General features: G+C 39.5%; 1 protein-coding gene across 4 annotated transcripts in view; it reads right to left on the bottom strand.

Annotated features, from left to right (window-relative positions):
* Positions 1-23,037: 23,037 nt before the first annotated feature.
* HYCC2 (hyccin PI4KA lipid kinase complex subunit 2) overlaps positions 23,038-24,279 on the bottom strand; it is a 41,153-nt gene continuing 39,911 nt past the window's right edge. For all 4 annotated transcript variants that reach the window (XM_053360999.1, XM_053361027.1, XM_053361010.1 and 1 more), the window contains one exon: positions 23,038-23,807. In XM_053360999.1, the coding sequence (XP_053216974.1) occupies positions 23,209-23,807 (599 nt within the window). In that variant the 3' untranslated portion in view covers positions 23,038-23,208. The remainder of the gene's footprint in view (positions 23,808-24,279) is intronic.

Genomic DNA, 24,279 nt, shown 5'->3' with positions numbered 1-24,279 from the left:
CTTACTTTCTAAATCCTTTGCATAATTACATTTAAGCCAATATATTTCATACATATATAGTTTTTTTAGAAGAAAGGGAACTTAGTAAAAGCTAAGCTAAATTCTAAGTTCTAAAGATTCAAAGCAGTTTCAGAGAGTTGCCTCTTCCCTAGCCAGCTGATGTTTGTATTAGCTCTTGCCCTTTTAACCTTAGGAAGATGTGGCTCAAGTTTAATGGGAGGCACAATAATTATTTACTATTTGTTTTTGCAACCTTGATTGTATTCTATAATTTGTATGGTCAGTGTGACCTTTTGTTCCCAGCCTTTAATTTCCTTTTACAACCCTGAGACACTGCTATAGATCAGGGGGGCCCTTGATCAAGAAGATAAACAGCTGCCAGAGTATGGTTTCTGCCTGGCATGAGAGATACAAACATTTACAAATATATATTTCTTTAAGGTCATTTTTAGAATACAGGAATCTGATCAAAATATAAGCCTTGATTAAAAATGCAGGCTATGATCAGATGCCTCATTCCCCCCTTTCAAGCTCAAGGACCTTCCCAAGTGTCCTTGATAGCTTGACCTTCATCATATTCCTGAGGTAAAGCTCTGTATAGGGCCATGATATGAGGTAGAGTTTCATTTGAAATCATCTTGCTAATTGTACTTCTAAAACATGAAATGATACATGGCACCATACACAAAACCATTACTACTACCGTCAAGAAAAACAGGCAAGACAATAGTATCCCTTTGAGTCCTGCGACATTTGGTAACCAGTTGGTGAGCCATCCCATATCCCATCCTTCCCATGTTTGTACTGGGACATGTGCTATATTCTCCATCTTTGTGGCCAACACACGGATTGCCTCACCATTATCAGAAATGTTAAAGCAACAGGCATTCCCTGTCAAGTTCAAGACTCCACATAGGCCTCCCTGCCTGGCAAGTACATAATCCATTCCCATTTTCAGCTGCAAAATGGCGGCTCTACTTTCATCCAACTGTTGTGCAATAAGTCTCAAACTCTGGGCCGTTGCATTGGTTACAAGTTCCACTACTGCTTGCAATCGAATTATTCTGTTTAGATTATAAATAGGATCCCGAGCCCCTTGTATGAGCTCATCAGGATTCCAGGAGGCAGGTTCATAATAGGCTATAATGCGCTCTGGTGGCCAATCATCAGTATCGCTCCAACTTTGGGTACTTCCTCCTGCTATATGAGAAATATCAGCGTTTCTTCGTGTACGCTTGGCTGAACTAGTGGGCATAATCCACATTGGTGGTAATACCCATCCCAGGAAACAAGTCCCACTCCATTTGGAAGGGAGTTTCTTGTATGCCCATTCTCCACATATCCACCACAACCATCGGGTCTGAGGTTTTTGGTACGTGGAGTGCATAAGGCGAAATATCAAAAGGGGTACAGAGTTCACAGTGCAGTAAGTTAGATTGCCTTTTTCTGTCACAGTTATGTTCCACACCATTTTCCATGCATGAATAAAAGGAGGTGCACAGGGCAAGGTATTCCGAGTTCGATAGGTAGTACCGTTTGCCCAGGTTTGACTATTCTTAATATAATCCCAAGTATAGTGGCAATGAGAAGAGCCTATCATGGTAGAATCAGCTGCCTCTGATGATTTATGTACACAGAATTCCCCTTGTACAGGTATAACTCGTATTGGTTTAGTTGAGTTCCATCCGGGGAAATTCTGTACTTCTGTTTGGTGTGGCATTTCGCTTACCATACCAATGGCATTTAATGGTATTGGTAATAAGGGCATACCTCCCTCTGAATCATCTGGCCCAAGAGAGCAAACAAGGCAATTGGTCCTATTTGTAACATTGGCTACCATCTCAGCTAAGCCTACCCACATATTGTGGTCATGGCGGAATCCATATTTAGCAAATTTGCTCAAATTCAAGGACCCTTCCCCTTCCCAAGGGATCAGGATTAATAATAAAATCATGTTGATGTCTAGTATATGCATTCCTTCCACAAAAGATTACCTTATTGTGATAACAAAAAAATATTAGTCCCAATATAATTCCCCCAGTGACAGAAATGGGGAACCACCAAGACCAAAACATATGTCCCAAGGATCCCCAATGAGTAATATCTCTGATAATTGTTCCACAGGGGGGGGGCAGTCAATCAATTGTATAAGAGAATCTTCCCTTTCACAATCGCTGGTTCAGATGCTCCTCAAGCTTCAGGCGTGCGCAGGTCAGCCAGCTTCCAGGTTGTGGCTGCAGCAGGCCGGTCGTCTAATGTTGCCCGTGACCTAGCCCGTTCCCCGTAGGGCTAGATACAGGGGTTTTTGGAGAGAGTCAGTTTTAAAGGATTAGAGGGGTCACCTTTGCACGTCCAACTGCCTTCGGACTTCTTCAAACGAGAGTGATGAATCCAGGGGGTCACCTCAGCTACCTTCACCGCTGTTGGAGTAGAGAGCAAGATGGTGTAAGGTCCACGCCACTTAGGTGCAAGTGGATCGCGTTTCCACTCTTTCACCCATACGCTATCGCCAGCCTGGAACTGATGAATCGGCTCGGCAATGCTGCACGGCGTGCGCTCGAGGGCCCACCTGTTAAGAGAAACAAAAACACGGGAGAGAGATTGCACTTGTCCCTGTGTCACATAGTCTCCTATTTGTTTGAGGTCAGCTGGAATATCCTGAACAAAGGAGGGCGGCCTCCCATACAGGAGCTCAAAAGGTGACAACTTAAGTCTTTTTGTGGGTGCGCACCGAACACGAAACAGTGTTATGGGTAACACATCTACCCATCCCAATCCTGTTTCCTGGGTTAATTTTGCCAATTGGGTTTTCAGAGTCCGATTCATTCTTTCAGTTTTCCCTGAACTCTGAGGCCTATATGCTGCATGCAGTCTCCACTTCACTTGTAGGACTCGACATACTTCTTGTACTACTTGATCAATGAACGCTGGCCCATTATCACTTCCAATGCATCTAGGTAATCCAAACCTTGGGATCAATTCAGTGAGGAGTCTCTTAGTTACCTCTCGTGCCTTTTCAGTTCTGGTGGGAAAAGCTTCAACCCATCCGGTAAGAGTATCTACAAACACAAGGAGATACTTGAATCCCTTAGAAGGGACCAGCTCTGTGAAGTCCACAATTAGGCTTTCCATGGGGACGTATCCCACATGTTGGATTCCAGGAGGTTGTACCGGTCCCTGCCTGGGATTGTTTTTAGCACAAAGAACACATTTCTGGGAAGTGCAAGTTGCTAATTGTGATAGGTTAATAATATACAACTTCCGACTGAGACTCTCTCTGGTTGCAGTACCGCCAAGGTGAGTAGATTCATGATAATTTCTTACAATTGTACCTGCTAGGTGATGAGGTACATAAATCCTATTGTCTGGCAGGATCATCCAACCGTCCTTCACAATCGCCCCTTCCTGTTCAGCCCACTTCCTCTCTTCTGGGGTATAGTGAGGTTTAACTTCTTCTGGAACTACCTCTGGTATGAGGGCTGCTATAAATCCTCCCACAGGCTTTTGGGCTGCCTCTCGGGCTGCTTTGTCAGCAGCATGATTTCCTCTGGTTATTGGATCCCTTCCACGTCCATGACCTTTGCAGTGCATTACAGCAATCTGTTCTGGAGCCCATACTGCTTCCAACAGGATTTCTATTTCAGGTCCATATTTCAAGGCCTTCCCGTGGGCTCCGATTAGACCTCTTTCTTTCCATAGAGCTCCATGTGTATGCAGGGTTAAGAAGGCATATTTAGAATCAGTATAGATGTTTGCCTTACATCCGGCTGCCAATTGCAGAGCTCTAGTTAAACCTATAAGTTCAGCTTTTTGTGCTGAGGTGCCAGCAGGCAAAGCTTCAGCTTCCACAACTTCCTCATTGGTGACCACAGCATATCCTGCTCGTCTGGCACCCTCATGCAGGTAACTGCTACCATCAGTATAATATACAACATCTGGATTTTTCAATGGTTCATCTTTCAGATCGGGTCTACTGGAATAAACTTCATCCATTATTTGGAGACAATCATGTGATTCTTCATCATCTACCTCTGGTAGGGGCAGCAAAGTTGCTGGATTGAGCATATTCACTACTCGTAGATGAATCCTGGGATTTTCACACAATAGGCCTTGGTATCTAGCCATCCTTGGGTTTGTTAGCCAATAACTACCCTTATATTCCATAAGTATCAGAACAGCATGAGGTACATTCACATACATCGTCTGGCCAAAGGTAAATTTATCAGCTTCTTTGACAAGGCTTGCAGTGGCCGCTACTGCCCTTAGGCATGGAGGCCATCCTTTTGCTACTGAGTCCAATTGTTTTGACAAATAAGCTACTGGACGGTTCCAACTTCCTAATCTCTGGGTCAGGACTGCCGCTGCAATCCCATTCTGTTCATGTACATACAGCTGAAAGGGTTTTTCCGAATTAGGCAGTCCAAGGGCTGGGGCCTCCATAAGTCATTGTTTGATAGCTAAAAAGGCTTGTTGCTGCTCAGGTCCCCATACGAATGGGTCCTTTTCTGCACCTCGAGTGCTTTCATGTAAGGGCTTGGCCAGACTGCTGAAATCAGGTATCCATAGTCTACAAAACCCTGCTGTTCCCAGGAATCCTCTGAGTTGTTTCCTTGTGGTAGGTTCCTTAATAAGGCAAATAGCTTCTTTCCTCTCTGGTCTCAATGCTCGTTGTTGGTGTGAGATGTCAAAGCCCAAATATTTGACCTTTTCTAAACATAACTGTGCCTTTTTCTGGGAAACTCGGTAGCCAGCTTCCCAGAGCAAGTGGAGCAGTTCCTCTGTCCCTTCTTTACAGGTATCAAAATCCTTTGCCGCTAGTATAAGGTCATCTACATATTGCAGAACCACCTTTTCTCCAGGTATTGAGGGGTAACTTGTTAAATCTTTCGCCAAGGCAGTACCAAATAAAGTTGGGGAATTTTTGAATCCCTGGGGCAATCTTGTCCAGGTTAGCTGGCCTTTTGTTCCTGTCAAAGGGTCTTCCCACTGGAAGGCAAATATAGGTTGGCTCTGTGGTGCCAGCCGGCAACAGAAGAATGCATCTTTCAAGTCCAATACAGTAAAAAATGTTGCTTCTGGTGGGATCAAACTCAGCAGGGTATATGGGTTTGGTACATTTGGGTGCAAGGTCTCGATAGCCTGGTTTACGAGCCTCAAGTCCTGTACTGGCCTGTATTCATCTGTCCCAGGTTTCCGAACAGGCAAAAGGGGTGTGTTCCATTCTGATTGGCAGGGCTTAAGCAGACCATATTTTAATAGGCGGTCCAAATGTTTCTGGATGCCCTCTGCTGCTCGCCGGGGTAAAGGATATTGCTTTACAGATACAGGGGTAGCCATAGGTTTTAGGGTTACTACAATTGGAGCTATATTCTTAGCCATTCCTGGTGGGCTATTTTCGGCCCATACTCCTGGTGGCACCTGTAGGGTTTGGAGGAGCTTGTTTAATTCTGTATCCAATGTGGGTTGGACTTGCAGGGCTGACATTAGGCGCCATGATTGTTCCTTAGGTACTGAGAGGGTAATTATTCCTGCTGCCTTTGATGGCAGTTTCATTTCTGGACCTTGAGGAGTGAAGGTGATTTGGGCCTGCAATTTGGACAGCATATCTCTACCTAAGAGAGGTATTGGACACTCAGGTATATACAAAAACTGATGGGTTAAACGATGTCCCCCAATCTGGCATTCCAAAGGTTGAAGGAAAGACCTCTTAGCTGACTGACCAGTGGCACTTTTAATGACTACACTTTTGGATGCCTTTTTCTGCAATAGTTCTGGGAGTACTGAGTATTCAGCCCCAGTATCAATCATAAAGTCTATTAAATGGCTCCCTAATTGAATCGTGACCGTGGGCTCCTGGAAGCCTAACTTTATGGAGTCCGGTCGTTCCTAGTCTTGGGTAAAATCCTCCTCTGCCAGTCCAATGAAATTGTCTCTACTCTGTCCTTGTCCAGGTCTCTGATATCTTCCATTTCGGATCATTCCCCGTCCCCGTCCCTGGTTTCTTGGGCCGGAGCCTGGGCCTGGGCCTGGGCGTACTTCTTCCAACCTCAGGGGTTCAGGACACTCCCGCTTCCAATGACCCTCCTTCTTGCAATTCGCACATTGATTCCTTCCCAGTGGTGGATTCCTTCCCCGCCCTCTCCCTCCGTTTAAAGGGTGGTAGTCTTGCTTCACTGCTGTGGCTAGCATCACCATCTTTTCCTTCTGCCACTTCTTCTTCTCTTGTTTCTCAGCCTCATCCCTATTCCGATAAACTCGACGTGCAATGGCCATGATTTGGCTCATCAGCATCCCTTCCCATCCTTCTGATTTCTGAATTTTCTTACGAATATCAGAAGCACACTGGGCCACAAATGTAGCAGTAATCATTCTGCTGTTTTCAGGGGCTTCAGGGTCAAAAGGAGTCCATATACGATAGGCTTCCTGCAGCCTCTCTAAAAAGTCTCCCGGACTCTCATTTGGTTTCTGTTCTACTTCTGAGACTTTAGACATATTAGTGGGCTTCTGGCATGCCCTGCGGATACCTTGCACAAGCGTCTGGCGGTAGGTGGTAAGCCTGGCCAGGTGAATTGCATTGTTTGGATCCCAATTAGGATCTTCCAAAGGAAAGTTATCCTGGAGATGACGGTCAATATTAAAAATATTTCCCACTCTGGCCTGCTCACGCAAATATATCTGTGCCTTTTCAATTATGTCTCTCCTTTCCTCAGTGGTGAACAGAGTATTCAGGAGTTGGCGGCAATCTGTCCAAGTAGGACTATGAGTATTTACTATTGAAGTCACCAAGTCCATCATAGCCTGAGGTTTTTCTGCGAAAGATGGGGTGTGTGTTTTCCAATTCATCAGATCCGTAGTTGTGAATGGAATGTACTGGAGGGTCGAAGTTCGAGGTGGCCGTGGTCCGGGTTGCCCGTTAACCAGCACAGGCTCCTCAAGTGCATCAAATACTCTTCTAAGAGGGGCTACTACGTGACCTTTCTCTTCGCTTTGCTCTAGGGGCCTCAAATCATAGGGGATGGTATCTGTCCCAAGGCGTTCTTTTAGCAGCTTTATACGCCTTGCTGTATTGCTTGCTGACCGATCAAGGTCTTCCTGTAACTTCTGTAATAGTTCTCTAGGATTTGGATGTACAGGGGTTTGGGGTGGGCAATTAGTTGGTCCACTAAAGGAGACTGTAGATGGAGTTCTACTGGGACTCACAGGTGGAATAACCACTTCTGCTTGGGCTTTATTATAGGACTCCAAGGCCTCCTGAAGATATTTATCATAATCTATCAAGGAATCAAGTTCTGTGACTCCACCCCCATTATTCGTTCCACTTTCTTGCCTTGGGGTTACAACTGGTGGAGTATTTGGATTAGGCTCCCTTCGATGTGGAGCATAGGGTGGAGGTGGAAGCACCTCTTCCTCTGGTCCCTCAAAAATGGGTTTGAGTTTATTTGGCAAGATTCCTTTCCTAGCTTCGGCTTTTACAGCCAATAATTTGCATCGTTGGACTTTGCATTCCCTTATCCATGGAGGATTTTTATTTAATGTGCTCAGCCAAGAATCTATATATGAAAATTGTTCTGGGCACCCTCCCGTTTCTTTGGCGATATTAGTCCAAAGTTTGCTTACTAAATTTATATCAAAGGTTCCCTGAGATGGCCATTCAGTATTTTGTTTCGGCCACTCTAATTCACATAACGTTCTCAAGCGCTCTGGCGTCATTTTGACTCCATATGCCCCTGAGAAGGCTTTCTTAAAATTATTTAACATACATTCAAGAGGTGTATTTTCCCCCTTTGAACCTCCAACTCCCATTGTATGGCCCTGTGAAGTATCCACTCAGTCACTCACACACTCGCTTCGTGGGGTTCCTTGCCCAGTGAAGTCGCCTTACTGGGAACCGAAGTACTACCCACTCCACACTCAGGTTGTACTTTCTCACACATACAATGCGCTGGATACTTCACCACACTCTACCTCCCAACCTTTCCCTTTTCCCTACACCAGATCACCATCTGATGTACCCAGCCATGTAGCGTACTCAGTTTCCCCCTTACTGAGACGCAGAAGTTTGATCAAGACTTCTCTTCCTCCCAATTAATTGGAGGGCCAAAACCCTTTGTGCACTTACCCTTAGCTGGTTCCCAGTTTATTTCTCTGGTTCCCCCCGGTCCGTCGCCATCGGTGAGCAGGGTATCAGACAGACGAGACTTCTGCGTTCCCCTGGAAAAATGTTCCAGTGCGCGCTGGGTAAGCAGTTAGTGGTCCTCCCTCTTGTACCCTGCCCAGTAAGGCGAAGGGGCTGCGTTCCAGCAGACCACTTATCCGAGTCACAGAGGCACCATAAAATGTAGCACCCTGCTTGTGGTTAACGCTTAGCTGGAATGAAATATTCAACGCAGCAATAGAGAAATTAAAATAATAATTTATTTGTCAGACAAATAAATGAGAGGCACAGTGGTATATGGTTACCAAGCTCTGGCCTGCCTTCCTGCCCTTATGGCCAGCACTTATATTCCCTCAGCTCAGCCCCCTTGCTCCTCCTTTGGCTGCCTCTGTCCAATCAGCCTGGTTAAAATTCCTATTGGCTGTTTGCTAGAACCAATCATAAAAGATACACCCATTTCCTATTACCTTTTATGGGAGACAAAGAGCTATATTTCCTTCTATTTATAATTGGCAAAAAAATAGCCATTAACCTCTACAAGGCACCTTAATTACCAAATAACCTTTTGCCCTAGACTAGGCGCCTTAACTAACATTTCATCTTTTGCCCTATTGCCCTATTCACTCCAAAACAGATGGTGGCTAATTTTATCTTTGGAGGTCATTAAGCAGAGGCTTGACAACCATATGTCAGGAGTGCTCCGATGGCGTCTCTCTGTCTGGCAGGGGTCCGGACCCAATGGCCCTCGTGGTCTATTCCAACTCTTCTATGATTCTATAATTTCTTACTTTCTAAATCCTTTGCATAATTACATTTAAGCCAATATATTTCATACATATATAGTTTTTTTAGAAGAAAGGGAACTTAGTAAAAGCTAAGCTAAATTCTAAGTTCTAAAGATTCAAAGCAGTTTCAGAGAGTTGCCTCTTCCCTAGCCAGCTGATGTTTGTATTAGCTCTTGCCCTTTTAACCTTAGGAAGATGTGGCTCAAGTTTAATGGGAGGCACAATAATTATTTACTATTTGTTTTTGCAACCTTGATTGTATTCTATAATTTGTATGGTCAGTGTGACCTTTTGTTCCCAGCCTTTAATTTCCTTTTACAACCCTGAGACACTGCTATAGATCAGGGGGGCCCTTGATCAAGAAGATAAACAGCTGCCAGTTCTGCCTGGCATGAGAGATACAAACATTTACAAATATATATTTCTTTAAGGTCATTTTTAGAATACAGGAATCTGATCAAAATATAAGCCTTGATTAAAAATGCAGGCTATGATCAGATGCCTCAAGGTTACATACGCTTCAGGTTACAGACTCTGCTAACCCAGAAATAGTACCTCAGGTTAAGAACAATGTGGATTCAGGTAGGTAGCAGAGTTGGTCTGATGCAGTCAAAATAAAAAATTGTCCAGTAGCACCTTAGAGACCAACTTTGTTCTGGGTATAAGCTTTCATGTGCATGCACACTTCTTCAGATACCTGAAGTATCTGAGGTACCTTGGTATCTGAAGAAGTGTGCATGCACATGAAAGCTTATAGCCAGAACAAACTTAGTTGGTCTCTAAGGTGCTACTGGACAATTTTTTTTTATGTGCTTATTTGCAGTTGTGGGCAAAGCATCTCTTAAGGACATTGGAAATGGGTCCACATTTCAAGCTTCCTTGAAATTTTGTCCAGAATTTTGTCCAGATTAGATATTTGCTCCAAATAGCATTTTTTGTATTTGCTATAATTGCAACCAGCAGAAAATCAAAGCGCTGTGAACACTGAACAATATATTTTTTTAAATGCTTCTTTGTCATTCAAGCTAGTTTTTAAATATGGTAGCTCTTGGTAAGCGCTGCCACCTTGTGCTGAAACAGAAACCAGCACCTTCCTTTAAAGATTGCTACTTTTGAATGAACAAGAAGCCAACAATAATGCAGATTTAGTTCCCCAGGTCCTTACTTGCTTGGTTGGAAATGCTAAGAAAGAAGGTAAGTTCCTATATTCCTCAACCCCAAATGCCACAAATGTCTGGCAAGCTCTCGAGCACGATTTCTGTTCTCATCCTTCTTTGTGAGCCTATTTATTAACTAGATGCTGCCTTCAAACTATGCAATTTTCACAATTTTATTATTCTGTTATATATATTAGATGATTCCCTGTGTAATTCCCTAAAGATAGGGGAATTCTTTTTTAAACAGCAGGGCAAAATCTACTAGTTAGTGATAATTGAACTGACAAAAAATTATCACACAAAATGGGGTTAATGTGTCCCAGAAATCACCTATGTTGAAATCTATAATGTTTCAGGTTTTTAGCAGATAAAAATGTGACTGATAAGGGAAGCGATTTGTTATGTTCGGTTATGCGGTCACCCACTTAAGGCAGTAGACATCCTTACCTCACACCTCCATGAAAAGTACCCAGATATTAGATACAGGCAATGACCGATTTACATACATACAATATGTGCATTACTTTGCACACACAAAAATGGCCAGAAAAGGGGGCAGTACTGGCTTAGGCACGCTCTGCTGTTGTACAGAATGACCTAGAACGCAACCCCCACGCAAATCGAGGGTTGCCTGTACAGTGGTACCTCGGGTTACAGACGCTCCAGGTTACAGACGCTTCAGGTTACAGACTCCGCTAACCCAGAAATAGTATCTCGGGTTAGGAACTTTGCTTCAGGATGAGAACAGAAATGGCGCGGTGGCAGCGGGAGGCCCCATTAGCTAAAGTAGTACCTCAGGTTAAGAACAGTTTCAGGTTAAGAACGAACCTGCAGAATGAATTAAGTTCTTAACCGGAGGTAATACTGTACTTGCTTTGCAATTGGGAACAGCTGTTGACTGAGCAACAGTAGATAAAAGTGACAGGCTGGAAAATGTGGATGTGGATTAATACTATAACACATGGGATGGATCTACACACAAGAAACAAAACTATAAAAAAGTCAGAAATTATATCGTTATAACAAAAGAAAAAAATGCTATGTAAACATTGCTTAGAATATTATTATTATTATTATTAGCAGCTATCTGGTGCCATCTCTGGCAGAATTCCAGGGTTCTTGATAGCCCATACCTTTGGGACTCCCCCAGGAAGTACATATGGCCACAGCAATTATGACCTTTTTTTCTTTCTTTTTTCCGAATTTTTTTATTTTCAATGCAGAATCAAACAAAAATTACAAACATTTAATCCAAAATAATACTATACAAACAAAAATCCCCGGAACATATAGGGGGAAAAAAACAGAAAAGGGAAAGGGGAAAAAAAGCAAAGGAAACAAAACTAAACTAAACAAAAACGAAAAAGCACACATCTACAGAAAAAACCATATCATTACGTATATAAACACAAATTGACTTCCTTCCTTTGTTCTAAGACCTCAAAAAATTTACTCTTACTGTATTGTTGTGTCTAATTAGATTACTTCCACCTTGGTACTTTTTTTTTTAACACCATTTTTCTTTTTCTTTAACCCTGTAAAGCATCATTCATTACATACCAATATACTAACTCCAGAACAATGTTTTTTCATATACTCTTTAGCACAACCCCATTCTTTTAATAATTTCTGGTCCGATTGTCCCCTTATGTAAGCTGTGAGTCTTGCCAGATTTATGTATTCACATAATTTAATTTGCCAATCTTTCACTGATGGAATTTTTCTGCCTTTCCAGTTTTTAGCTATAAGCATCCTGGCAGCTGTTGTTGCATAAAGGAATACTTTCCTTTGATTTTCGGGGATATCATTTGTAATTAAACCTAAAAGGAATGCCTCCGGTTTTTTACTGAAAGATATTTTAAACATCTTTTTGAGTTCTTCATAGATTTAATTCCAGAATTGTTTAATAGTTCGGCATTCCCACCACATGTGAAACATTGTTCCTATTTCTTTTTTACATCTCCAACAGGTATTTGATTTTAATTTGTAAATTTTAGCCAATTTTACCGAAGTACCATTGGTACACCATTTTCATAAAATTTACTCTTATTGTATAACATGCCGTGAATTTAATATATTTCCATAATTTATCTAATTGGTCCAGCCGAATTACATATCCTATATCACATGCCCATTTAATCATAACTTTTTTTACTTCATCCTTTAATTCCCATTCTAATAATAAATTATACATTTTGGATATATATTTGAGTTTTGTAATAATACTTTTTGTAATTTTGATTCTTCTTTTTCAAATCCTATTACTTTATCCTGGTTGAATATTTGTGCAATTTGGTGATATTGTAACCATGTGGTACAGTATTGGGTCACCTCATCGTATGGTCTTAGTTTTAATTGGCCCTGTTCTTCCTTTAGGAGCTGCTGGTATGTTGCCATTCTTCCTATAGTATTTTTCTTTTTAACCGATATTACTTCTAGCGGTGAGACCCACCATGGGGTTTTTGGTTCTAACAACCTTCTATGTCTCACCCAGATCTTGTATAATGCATTTCTAATTACGTGGCTTAGAAATTCTTTATGGACTGCCACTTTGTTATAAATTAGATAGGCATGCCAACCATATCTGTTGTTCCATCCCTCCAAATACAAAATGTCACTGTTATCCAATTTGATCCAATCCTTAATCCAAGTAAAGCATGCTGCATCGTAATATAGTCTCAGGTCTGGGAGTCCAAAACCTCCCCGCTCTTTTATGTCGGTTAATAATTTATGTTTGATCCGTGGCTTTTTGCCTTGCCATATAAACTTTGTTAGGTCCGTTTTCCATTTTTTAAAACAATCATCTTTACCTATTATGGGAATCATTTGAAAAAGGAACAGGAGTTTTGGTAAGATATTCATTTTAATAGCCGAAATTCTACCCCAGAGTGTTAATTTCAATCTTGTCCAAGTTTCCATTTCTCTTTTTGTTTCTTCCCACATTTTTTTTATAATTATCTTCAAACAAATTTATATTTTTCATTGTTATTTGTATACCTAAATATTTCACTTTTTTTACAATTTGTAATCCAAATTTTTCGACCAGTTCCTTTTTCTCTTGATCTCCCATGTTTTTTACCATTAGTTTCGTTTTTTCTTTATTCAAAGCAAAACCTGATACCCTTCCAAAGTTTCCCATTTTTTCTAGAGCCTTTGCTATGCTTTCCTTTGGATTTTCCACCATTAAAACTAAATCATCTGCAAATGCCCTTATTTTGTATATTTTCTCTCCTAGGGATATTCCATTTATTTCTTGATCCAATCTGATTTATTGATTTAATATTTCCAAAACCAAAATGAATAATAAAGGTGAAAGTGGGCACCCTTGTCTGGTGCCCTTCTGTATTTTAAAATAATCAGTCGTGTCATTATTTATTATTATATTTGCTTCTTGTTGTTCATAAATTGCTTTTAGCCCTCTTGTAATTTGGTCTCCCATGTCCATCTGGTCTAATAATATTTTTAGAAATTTCCATGATACTTTGTCAAACGCCTTTTCCGCGTCCTCAAAAACAAAGGCTACCTTCTTACTTGGTTTCATGTCTAAATACTCGATCATATCAATCACTGTTCTTATATTATCACTCATTTTCCTGCCCGGCAAGAACCCTGCCTGCTCTTTATTTATACAATCTTGCAAAACTGTCTTTAATCTTGTTGCCAATATTTGTGCATAGATCTTGTAATCATTATTTAGTAATGATATTGGTCTATAATTGGTTATAAACTCTTTATTTCGTCCTTGTTTTGGAATTACTACTATGTGCGCCTGTTTCCAGGTGTTGGGAATCTTCCCGTCTTCTAATATTCTATTTAAGAGTGTCTTCATAGGTGATAATAGTGGTTCCTCTAATTTTTTGTAATGTATTGCGGTAAGACCATCTGGGCCTGTGGATTTTCCCAGTTTCATCTTAATTATCGCTTGATGAAGCTCTGTCGTGGTTATTGGGGAGTTTAGCTCTTGAATCTTTTCTTTCTTAATTTTAGGTATATCCTTTCCACATAAATACTCTTTTATTTCAAAAAATTATTAGCAAAACAACCAAAAAATGAATTAATAAACCAAAAACTAAAAATATTACAAACCCAGGCTTCAGCAATATTAAATAGTGAAATTGAGGACAATATCAAATGGATGAAACAAAGGTCGTTCGAATTTGCAAATAAACCCGGAAAGATGCTAGCCTGGCAACTGAAAAAGAGACAAAAGGAAAAACTGATTGATAAAATAGTGGAAGAGGGGAGAACTTTAGATAACCCTGAGGAAATTAAAAAGTGTTTTACAAAATATTATAATAAGCTATATAAAGCAGGAAATGAGACAGACTTTTAAGCAAATTTTAATGCTACTTCTCCTAGCTTTTTAATTATGATTCCTGAGATTAACTTATTTTTAATTTACTGGCTTCTTATTGTTTGATATATAAGCCACCTTACAAAGATTATGCCACAAGAAGGCAGGATATACATATATTTACTTGATGCTGTAGAGGACAAATATGATTAGGCTGAAATTATAATTTGACATCTGAATTGCTCCTGTTAAAAATGTTGCTCTGATAAAAAGTGCCTTCTGGATTATGCATCAGTGTTTTTAAGCTCCCCGTCTTTCAGCTTGTCTGTTTTCATGATGGTTGAATGCAAATAACTCAAAATCCTCTAATCCTAAATGAAGGAAGGTGAGATACTAATACACTTATTTTTGACAGAGTATCTGAATTTCTATAACTTGGTTAATTTTGTTTTTAAACCACAGAGTTCACATATATTTGAATTAGTTAAAGGAACTGGAATAAAGCACATTGTGAGATGAAAGCTTTACATACATTGTATGTCTGACTGTTACAATCTTTCCCTCTGCACATTACCTTTCCATGGATCAGGGAATTCTGCAGCAAGAGATAAAAATATACTTCTGTCACTGTGTCCCACTAGTTTTGAGGGGTAGGCTTAAGAGCAAAAAGTATTTCTGAATGGCCAATGAAAGACCTGGAGTTGCCATATGTCCGGAATTTCCTGGACATAACCAGAATATCACAGTCAAAAGCTGTGTCTGGGGAAATCCGATGTCGGTAGTGTCACTTTTGCCGGTTTCCCTTAAAATAGCTTTAAAAATGTCCGATTTATTTGTGCTTTTGCAAAAAACAACAACCTCTAGAGCTTTGGGCAATTTTTTTAATTTAAAAAAATCTCAACAAAAGAAAAGCTCTCTTTGCAGCAGCTTCTCTTCATTCTAAGGGATGTAAAGCAAAATTGGGGAAGAAATACAACAGTGCCACATTTTTCCAGAAACAGCACAATATTTATTTAAACATCTTTATATATTTATATATATATCTTTTCTGCATTGCAGTTTTTGTTTCAATTTTATACACCTCTATTTACAATGATTTAAAATATTCTCTCTCTGGCAGGTATTTACAAGATCAACATTTCACATTTTAACAACAGTCAACAGCATTAACCAGATTCAGTAAGACAGTTAAGATAATGGCTTACATGCACCAATATAATGATCTTAAAACATGTCATCTGAGTTCTGTTAATACAAGCTATTCACAGGTTCCAGTTTAGGGTCCCCAACACCGTAAAGACTGCATTTATTACATACCCATTTTGATTAGCATTTCACCAGCACCAGATTCTGAACGTTTTGGGTGTTATACCAACATGCAGGTTCATGCTGGTGGAACATTAACATAATTCAAGTCTTTCTGCCAAATAGATTTTGTTTACAGTAAGCAGGGTAATTGCTGCCTAAGCTCCTTTTGCGAACGAGGTAAAACAGGTTACATAATGCCGAAAAAGTAAAAATCCTTCAAAAATCTTAGTTCAGAAGTAAACCTTTGTGTGAGAGAAAATAAAGGGGGGGGTGCTTTCGAAAGCTAAACATTATACAACAGTTTTTAAAATGATTGCAATTCCTGCAGGATAATAAGATTCAAATGGTTAATAGTAAATTGGGTGTTCCTATTAGAAACATTAAAAATTCAGCGACAACTCCTTTCGCAACTTGTTCAATAATAATAGAAGTCCCACTCCAATTGAGACTTCCATGAAACTGCTTTTCAAATAATAGCCAGAACAAAATTACTAATGCCCTTCCCACAAATTTCTACACTAATGGTGAGACATTGTAAAAAGTATTTTTACAAGAGAACAGTTCTCTCCATCCCTCCCTCTCACATACACATGTTCAAACACTCATGACTATTTTTCATGAACTCCCACCCCACCCCTGAATGATCCTTAAATCAGCAGGTTAAAAAAGATACACACTCACATTCATTATAAATAAAATTTCAAGTCAAAGAGAAAGTTGGGTAAACTCAGTGAAACACAGTATTTTTTTACTTTCTCCAATTTCAAGTCCTGCTAAATTTTGTTTTATAAAGACTTGGAGTAATTGTTGAACTAGGAGGGCTATTAACTATAGAAGTCCTTAGTGCCAGAAAAGGAAGAATATTGGTCCCATCTGAATTAAAGCACCAAAAAGTGTTCTACTGTCATTTTATCTGGTACCAACATATAATTCAATGTTTAATTACTTTAATTCTCCAACATCTAGCACATGAGATAACTGTTTTGAAGTCATCTTTTAAAACAAATGACAAAAGCAGAAATATACCAACATTCTACTGTGCTCACTAAAATAGATCTACCTTGCAAATTAAGTTATGAAAATGAAACAGCTTATTAACACAACTGACTTTGTTAAGAAATGCAAAATGATAAACTATTCCTAAGCACTTTGTCTAACATTATTTTTGGAAAAGGCCAGTAGGCAGTTCTGAGAACTCTGCTTTAAAAGTTAGTCTACTGAAGACTGGACACATTTTTAACACAAATTCTTCAGGAATTTACAAAAACACACACAAAAAGTTGTACCCCCAACCCTGCACCCATCCTATATATTATATTTTCTACTTCTAAATATGACTACATAACCTATTGTGATTTATGCAATTCCAAGCCTCAGTCCTGATAACCACAAGGAATTTCAGTAAATATATATTTAAAATGGCTATTATCTACATAGTTTGCTCCTGCATTTTTAAAAATTGTGATTCTGGAGTTAGCTTGGAATTTACAAATGATGAAAATGGCTAAACATACATACACAAACACCATGTTCTCTGGAATTCTTCAAGTTTGATGAATACATTCTGCTCCACCAAACCTAGGCATTCCCCCCCACCCCAATTATTTTAGGGTAGAGCATTGATTACTCAATTTAATTGCTGCACATAAGGTTAAAATACTAAATAGAATTATAAACAGTGACTGCAATCCAACACCTGTAAAAATAATTCTGAGAGCCCAAGCACAGTTTAGATTAGTTTGCTTCAAAACAGCACACGATTGTAAAAGCTAAAGTTTCAAATGTGGCTTACTGAATGGCATCAGGTGGTGTCAGTTTTGAGTGTGGTATTTCTTAAGAGTTAGAAATTAAATACACAAGCACTTGAGTGATTCTAAATTATCTTTGGATCCCAAACAACAAAAAAGTAACAAGCTTCATATTAATAATCGCAGTAGGACAATCTAGACAATTTTCAAATCAGTAAGTGATCTAGTTCCATTGACTCAACAAGGTGTGAAGCACTGATCTTTCCTTGACGTCCATTAAATAAAAGAAGGCTTTACTTTCTCTAGATTTATCTGTCTTAATATTTATCTGTATAAAACTAGATAAGATTTGTTAAAACTGTTGGAATGAAGCAGATTAACTGGGAATTAACCCAAGAAGAGGTTTGCAAAAATAAATTGAGCCTATGGGCATTAGTTTATTTAATGTATTTAATACTAGATAACGCATCAACTCAACAGTATTTGGCATGGATTGAATTTTCCCAGCTTACACTTTGAGTACTAAAGACAGTTTATAATTGCAGCGTTTTCCATCTTCCTGTCTAAACCTGTAAGATGTGAAGAAACAAAACATCTGAAATTATAATTTTATCAAAATATTAATTTTTTTAGGTTTGACCATTCTTTCAGTATGTTTTACAGTCTGTCTAATATCCTGAACTGTTTATTGTTGCTGTGTGTGTGTTCAGAAGGAGAAATCATCTTAGCTTAAAACCATGGCCAGAGGGGTAGCATTCCCCACCCTAAAATGAGTACTTTCGAACCTAATTTTAATCAACCGTAAAAAACCTTTTAACTTACAGGTAAACACTGATAAAAATGAAAAGGCAAACCTTAACTTTTTTTGGAGGCAAGAAAATATTACGGTTATATTTACATATTGCATACAAACAACTGAGGCAATCGATTGTCAACCCATGACAAATGTACCTATTTGCATACACTCAAACAATAAGGGGGTGACCAGTCCTTCAACTCTGCAATTCTACTGTTCACAAAATAGTGCAAATAAAATTGTTTGAAAACATTGTGATTTTCCTTACTTCGATGGCAAAATATATAAACTTGCCAAGCTTAAATCTAGGAAGAGAAACATGATAATTAGAGCATCTACTACATGTATCAGACACTAACTGAATTTGCAAAACCTACATTAATACATATTCACTGTGATACGAATTCATCACTTCCATATGGAACTTTAGTTTCACGCTGATAATCACTTTAAGAACTGAACCGAAGTCCTGTCCTTAAGTTGCACACTTCAGATGTACAATAATACACTTTCATTCTCAATATAGTGCTTAATGTTGTTTGATATTTAGCCACTGTTGCCTGCAGTATGAAACGATAGCTCCCTTACCCAATCTCCAAACGTAACTAAAATAAGTCCGCTTGCAATTGTATGTTCACCTTTCCTCATGTATAAATCCTGGGCAAAATTAAAAGCAGGATATTATTTAATTGTGGGACTGTTCAGAAGTAACATTATTCCACTCTAGAGGTTTGCAAGTGAAAATTGTTGTATTGAACTGTGATCCTAACCTCTCCTGCTCATAGATTTTTCCTGCAAAATCTCACATGAACATCACATTTTCAACTAACACAAGTCCTGCTCATATTCCTCCACAAGGTACCTTCAGTTTAAACACAAGATGTGAAAGTGTAAAACCACACTCTAAAAAGCAGAAGCTGTGACAATAACAGTAATTACGGGGAAAGGGCTTTAAATGGAAATACTGTTTTTGTCACGAGTTATCAGGAAGTGACTTAAAATACGCTGAAAACAGCTCATAAGGCAAATGATAAATCAGAGATCATTTGACAACTCTGGCCTTTCCACATCAATTCAATGCTGTATCATTTCAGTTCAATTCATTTCTTGAGAAAGCACAGTGGCTCAATGAAGACCTAGTATTTCTCTAGTTTCTTAAGATGATTAAAATATTGGGAGCTCCCTTGGGGTCACATGCTCTTGGCTCCTTCGCTGTGTCCTCCATCCTTTTCAACATTTTGCTAGCATAGTGTCTGTGTCAAGTTGAATGCTCACCCCAAGTCAGACTTTAAGCCAGCAACTGAAAGCTAATGTTTGACTCTCTGTATACTTTTGGTATTGTATTAATATTTCTAAAATACATTATAGATACTCAAAACACTCCCAAGAAGTAGTGTGCCACCAAATCCAGAAATAAACAAAAGTGGGTGGGATTTTAGCAGAAAGGATGAGGAGGAGGAGTGTGCAAAAGTCAAGGTGCTAAGAGGAAAGGAACACACTTGGGCTAACTCCCAGCATCAAACATGGATTTTTTTAAAAAATGGGTGGGGAGGGAAGAGATGTTATGTGTATATTAAGCCAGTACTTAAAATCCCTTAAGCACCAGACAGTGCAGGTTTTCAACAGAACTTTGGAACACCATAGCATGGAGCAGCAGATACACCAACAGACGCTCAAACAGCACCAACATGGACTGCTTGATACCAGCAGGTGACACACAAACACACACCGTTAAGAAAAGACGCTCAGCAGCATTTATCTGTTACAGAACATACTATAAAGATCCTTGGGGGACAAGGAAAGAATACCACTTGAACCCACAATATGGGGAAAGTGCATATTAAAACAGGGATAGAATCTGAATTGCGTCAAAAGAGGACAATAAAGGGAATTTAAGAAGAAGAGCAGCAAGCAAGTATTAGATTCATGCCAGAAGGCACTAAAAACAAAAGAACCAAGTACAATATGTTTCTACTGCACAACAAAAAAAAATAACCAATTTGGGTTTCAGCAGCCTTATCTGAGACAACCTCTATCCCACACACAAACATTATATATAATTTATTATTTTTTTGTAATTTTAATGTGCTGAAGATACACATCTTTTGGTTTTCATTTTAATAAGCAATAAAGACTCATTGTTAAACACATTCAAACTTGATAGCAGGACTACTACCCATTGGGATGCATAATACGCATTTCTGCACATGCCATTACAAATCAGAATAGGCTGGCACGTTCTTTCAAAACTCGTTTGAACATCTCACTTCCATGTCTTTCAGAAAGAAAAAGTACAAACAACCGATTTGGTCCTCAGCACATGTCAGCCAAGGGAAGGGGACAGGACGCTTTTTGGAACTCCAATTCCCATCAGCCTCAGCCAACATAACCAATGATCAGGGACGATGGGGAAAATAGTCAAAAGCAGCTAAAAAAGCTCAGGTCCCCCAGCCCTGCTTTACAATAATATAAATTCCCCCTCTTTTGACTAAGATTCCCTTTTTTGGCTTCATTTGTGTATACTACATAGAGTGGGATCCTAAAAAGGTACTCGAGATGTGCCTATGAGCTTGGTTTTTATTTTTAAATTTCCAGTTTAATTGCAACCAGAGCTATCCCCACCATGGCTATGATTCACAATTTTCTTTTAAAAGCTCCCTCCATTTCAAACATGGTTTGACAGGTGGGATGGTGAGTTGTTGTTTACCAAACCCAAAGCCTAAGGAACTAGTCATGCAGCTTTTGGGGACCTGGCTATAGTTTCTGCTATTTTTAAAAAAGGAAGTGTTTCTATAGAACAATAATTGAGAGTGGATCCCACCAGTATGTTAGAAAATTAAGATCAGGGCCCTTCACCAGTCTATGGAACATAAGCACTTTCTGAAGTACTGTACTGACTTCAGAGCCAAAAGAAGTCTAGCCGACACCTTACACACTGTTTAGTTATTACTTTGGATATTTATTAGTTGCATTTAATCACAAGTGAACCTTCCTGAGTTTCAATTAGACGGGATTGGATTCAAACTAATTTAGTTGAACTCAGGTCTCATGGAAATCAAGGTAATAACTTTGTCATTAAAAGTCCCACTGCTTTGAATGGGAACTAAGTGTAAATAACTTTCTCTAGATCCATACCTTAGTATGTAATGGTTCAACATTAGTTTAGCTTCAGTAAGAACCCTTTACAGAACTGCTATAACTCTTACAGCAATTGTACAAAACAACATTGCTATTAGGTAGGCTAGGTCCTTTTGAAAAAGTGGAATTTTAAAGTTATGAGTCAGGGAAGCAAGAGAGCAGCAGAACTGGAAGTTGTCAATTATATTTAAAAAATTGTTTTCATTATTATTTAGCAGAGTAATGGCACTTTGTAGTTCTAAATATCATAGTCTTTATTCTCTCTAAAAATAACCTATTGTTTCTACTCCTCCCAACCTTCCTCTCCAATGTAATGAACCCAAAATGCCAGAGTTGGGAGACAGAACTTAACAGCTTTTTCTTAGATTAATAACCTGCACATTTCCAGATCAATGTACAAGGGATAAAAAGGCAAAATTCCCCCTTTTGCTGTTGATGTATACACAAGACTGTCCAAAACATGACGAATACTTTTCTTTAGAATAAGAAATGCAATTTAAAGCAGTGATCTACAGCGTAAACGCCAAATATTGCCCACACACCAGTCACATGCATTCAAAATTAGTTTCAATTGTACGAGTTCCCAGATTATTAGAGGGAAGAGGATTCCACCTCACCCCTTACATTAGCTAGATGAAATAGTCACAACTGCAATAGATTAATCAAAATATAGGCAGTGAGTTGTTACCCTTCTGGGAGATAGGACTGCCAAAAACGCCATTGTTTGGGCAAAGGTTTTAAGAGGATTCAGTCACCTATGTTTCCTGCAGCCATTGGCTCTGTTCCTGGCATATCTTTCTGGAGAACATTCTGTATTTACCGCAGATATCCGAGTCTATTCTGTGACTAAATTTAGTCACACCACAGCAAGCGGCCTCTCTTCATCTGCAGTTTCTTGTTCATTTCAAAGAATATCAACTTACAAAAATAGCTTCTTTTAAAAGGAGCAGTGCTGAATAGCAATTTCTGGGTAAGCCTGTGTGCTCCTTTTCTACTTCTCACTTATTTTGAACATAATTCATCTTTCAGGAAGTCCTGGCATATAGGCAAATCAACCCTGTGTCCTGGACGGGGAAGACATGTAACATGAAATATGGCTACAACGCCATTAAAAGTGCATTGTAACCTACACTGTCTACTTACAGCCCACTCTTTCGGAGGAGGCAACAACTTAGAAAACGTGCATGTCTCAATTGCTGAACGTGAAGTGTTTGGGGAAGAAGAATAGAGGATGGTAGAGAGGGAGGACTGCTCTCGTTTTCATGACAAAGTGCATTCAGACAGCCACCAGGAGCAATGGCAGCGTTTCCCTCCCTCGGAATTGATTGCACTAACTCAGAGGTCCAAAGTCCTATTAGAATCTCTGAGGCACTCCTGGTTCTAAGAGACAAAAAGTCACAGTCCAGTAGTCTTTGCAGAACTGTAGATTGAGAAAGCTAACCCGTTTCTATTTCTCAAAAAAAGCCAAAGCTTCATTTTCATAGGGATCACATTCACCATTTCCTCCGATCTTCTCAAAACTCACAGTGTTGAAATGGGACTGATCAGCCTACAATGGATTGCACATCACCCAAGGAGAAAGGAAGGCATGGAAAAGGCATAAAGTACATCTTATACTTGCTTCACAACAACATTTAGGGAGGGCAAGGGCGGGGGGGATTGGAACATGAGGTTTTATTGCTGTTTCAGTACAAAATATAGTATGACATCTAAAATGAATTGAACAAGATCACAAAAGCCAGGATTTTCACACTATAGGATGATGGTTGCTGTTGTTGCTCAACAAGGAATTGGGTAAAAGGGGAAAGTAGAGGAAGGACAACGAAGTTAAACCTGGGATATGAGTTGCATATTGAAACTTGGGGATCGGGACTGCTTGGTCAGAGGAGCTCCTGGCGAGATGACATCTTTGCCATTTCCAGCTTGGCCTAAGCGGTCCTCCTGTAGACTAATGGTCGAAAACCGATTGGTGTTGCCAGCTGCTAAGTTAGTAACACCCTCACCGCCAATACCAACTCCTGAACCCCCTTGACTGCCATTCACATAGTCAAATGATTTAGTGGAAGAAGCACTAGCAGTCCGAATCAGGCTCACACTATTGGCTTTTGGCACCACCTGCCCAGCAGGCAGACTCAGGTGTTTCTTTGTAGGAGTCATTTCAATTGCATCTGTACTGAGGTCAATAGACTGGTTCAGGTACTGCTTACGGGCAGATTCTCGAGGGCTCTCCGTGGATTTGGTAGGTGTAGAAATCTCCTTATCCTTGGCTGAACGCCCACTCACTCCTTTCCTTAAGCTGCCCCTTTGAGATGTAGATGAAAGTTTGGCTCCAACTGGCTGGCTGCTCAGGGACGCCCCAGATGAAAATCCTTCATCAGCATCATTAAGATTCACAGATTCTTCTCTTCCATTGACACCCTCACCATCTAAAAACCCAAAAGAAATCAGATTGAGAAACGAAACCATCATGGTACAAATTTTACAACATTTCTACGACTGCACCTAGAACATTTTTTCACAAATTTGTGTTTTATTCTGTGACTTAACTCTCCTAAGAAACATGGTTAGGATTGAAAACACAATATATTTTTTTCTGCCAAAGCCCAGAAGATCCATACAAGGCTGAAGTCTTAAAACACACTTACTCAGAGGGATTACTTCTGAGTAAACTTTATTAGAATTGTTCTGGGTGGCTACAATTTCCGACAAATTATGTTCCATTGATAATAATCTGCATTCTACTTACATTTTCAATGGTTATGGCCAAACTAGACATGTAGTGGGCATAATTGCATTTAACATGTTTATTTTCCCTTCTAAACAGTAGTTGTAAGGGGCCAATTGAGATTCAGACCAAGGCACACAGGAAAAGGGGAGTTTAATCCTTCCCTTCGCCAT

This window comes from Podarcis raffonei, chromosome 1 (genome assembly GCF_027172205.1).
Source record: "Podarcis raffonei isolate rPodRaf1 chromosome 1, rPodRaf1.pri, whole genome shotgun sequence".
In the NCBI taxonomy this organism is placed as follows: Eukaryota; Metazoa; Chordata; class Lepidosauria; order Squamata; family Lacertidae; genus Podarcis; species Podarcis raffonei.
The sequence above is the reverse complement of the archived record's forward strand: the minus strand, read 5'-3'. Positions and strand labels throughout refer to the sequence as shown.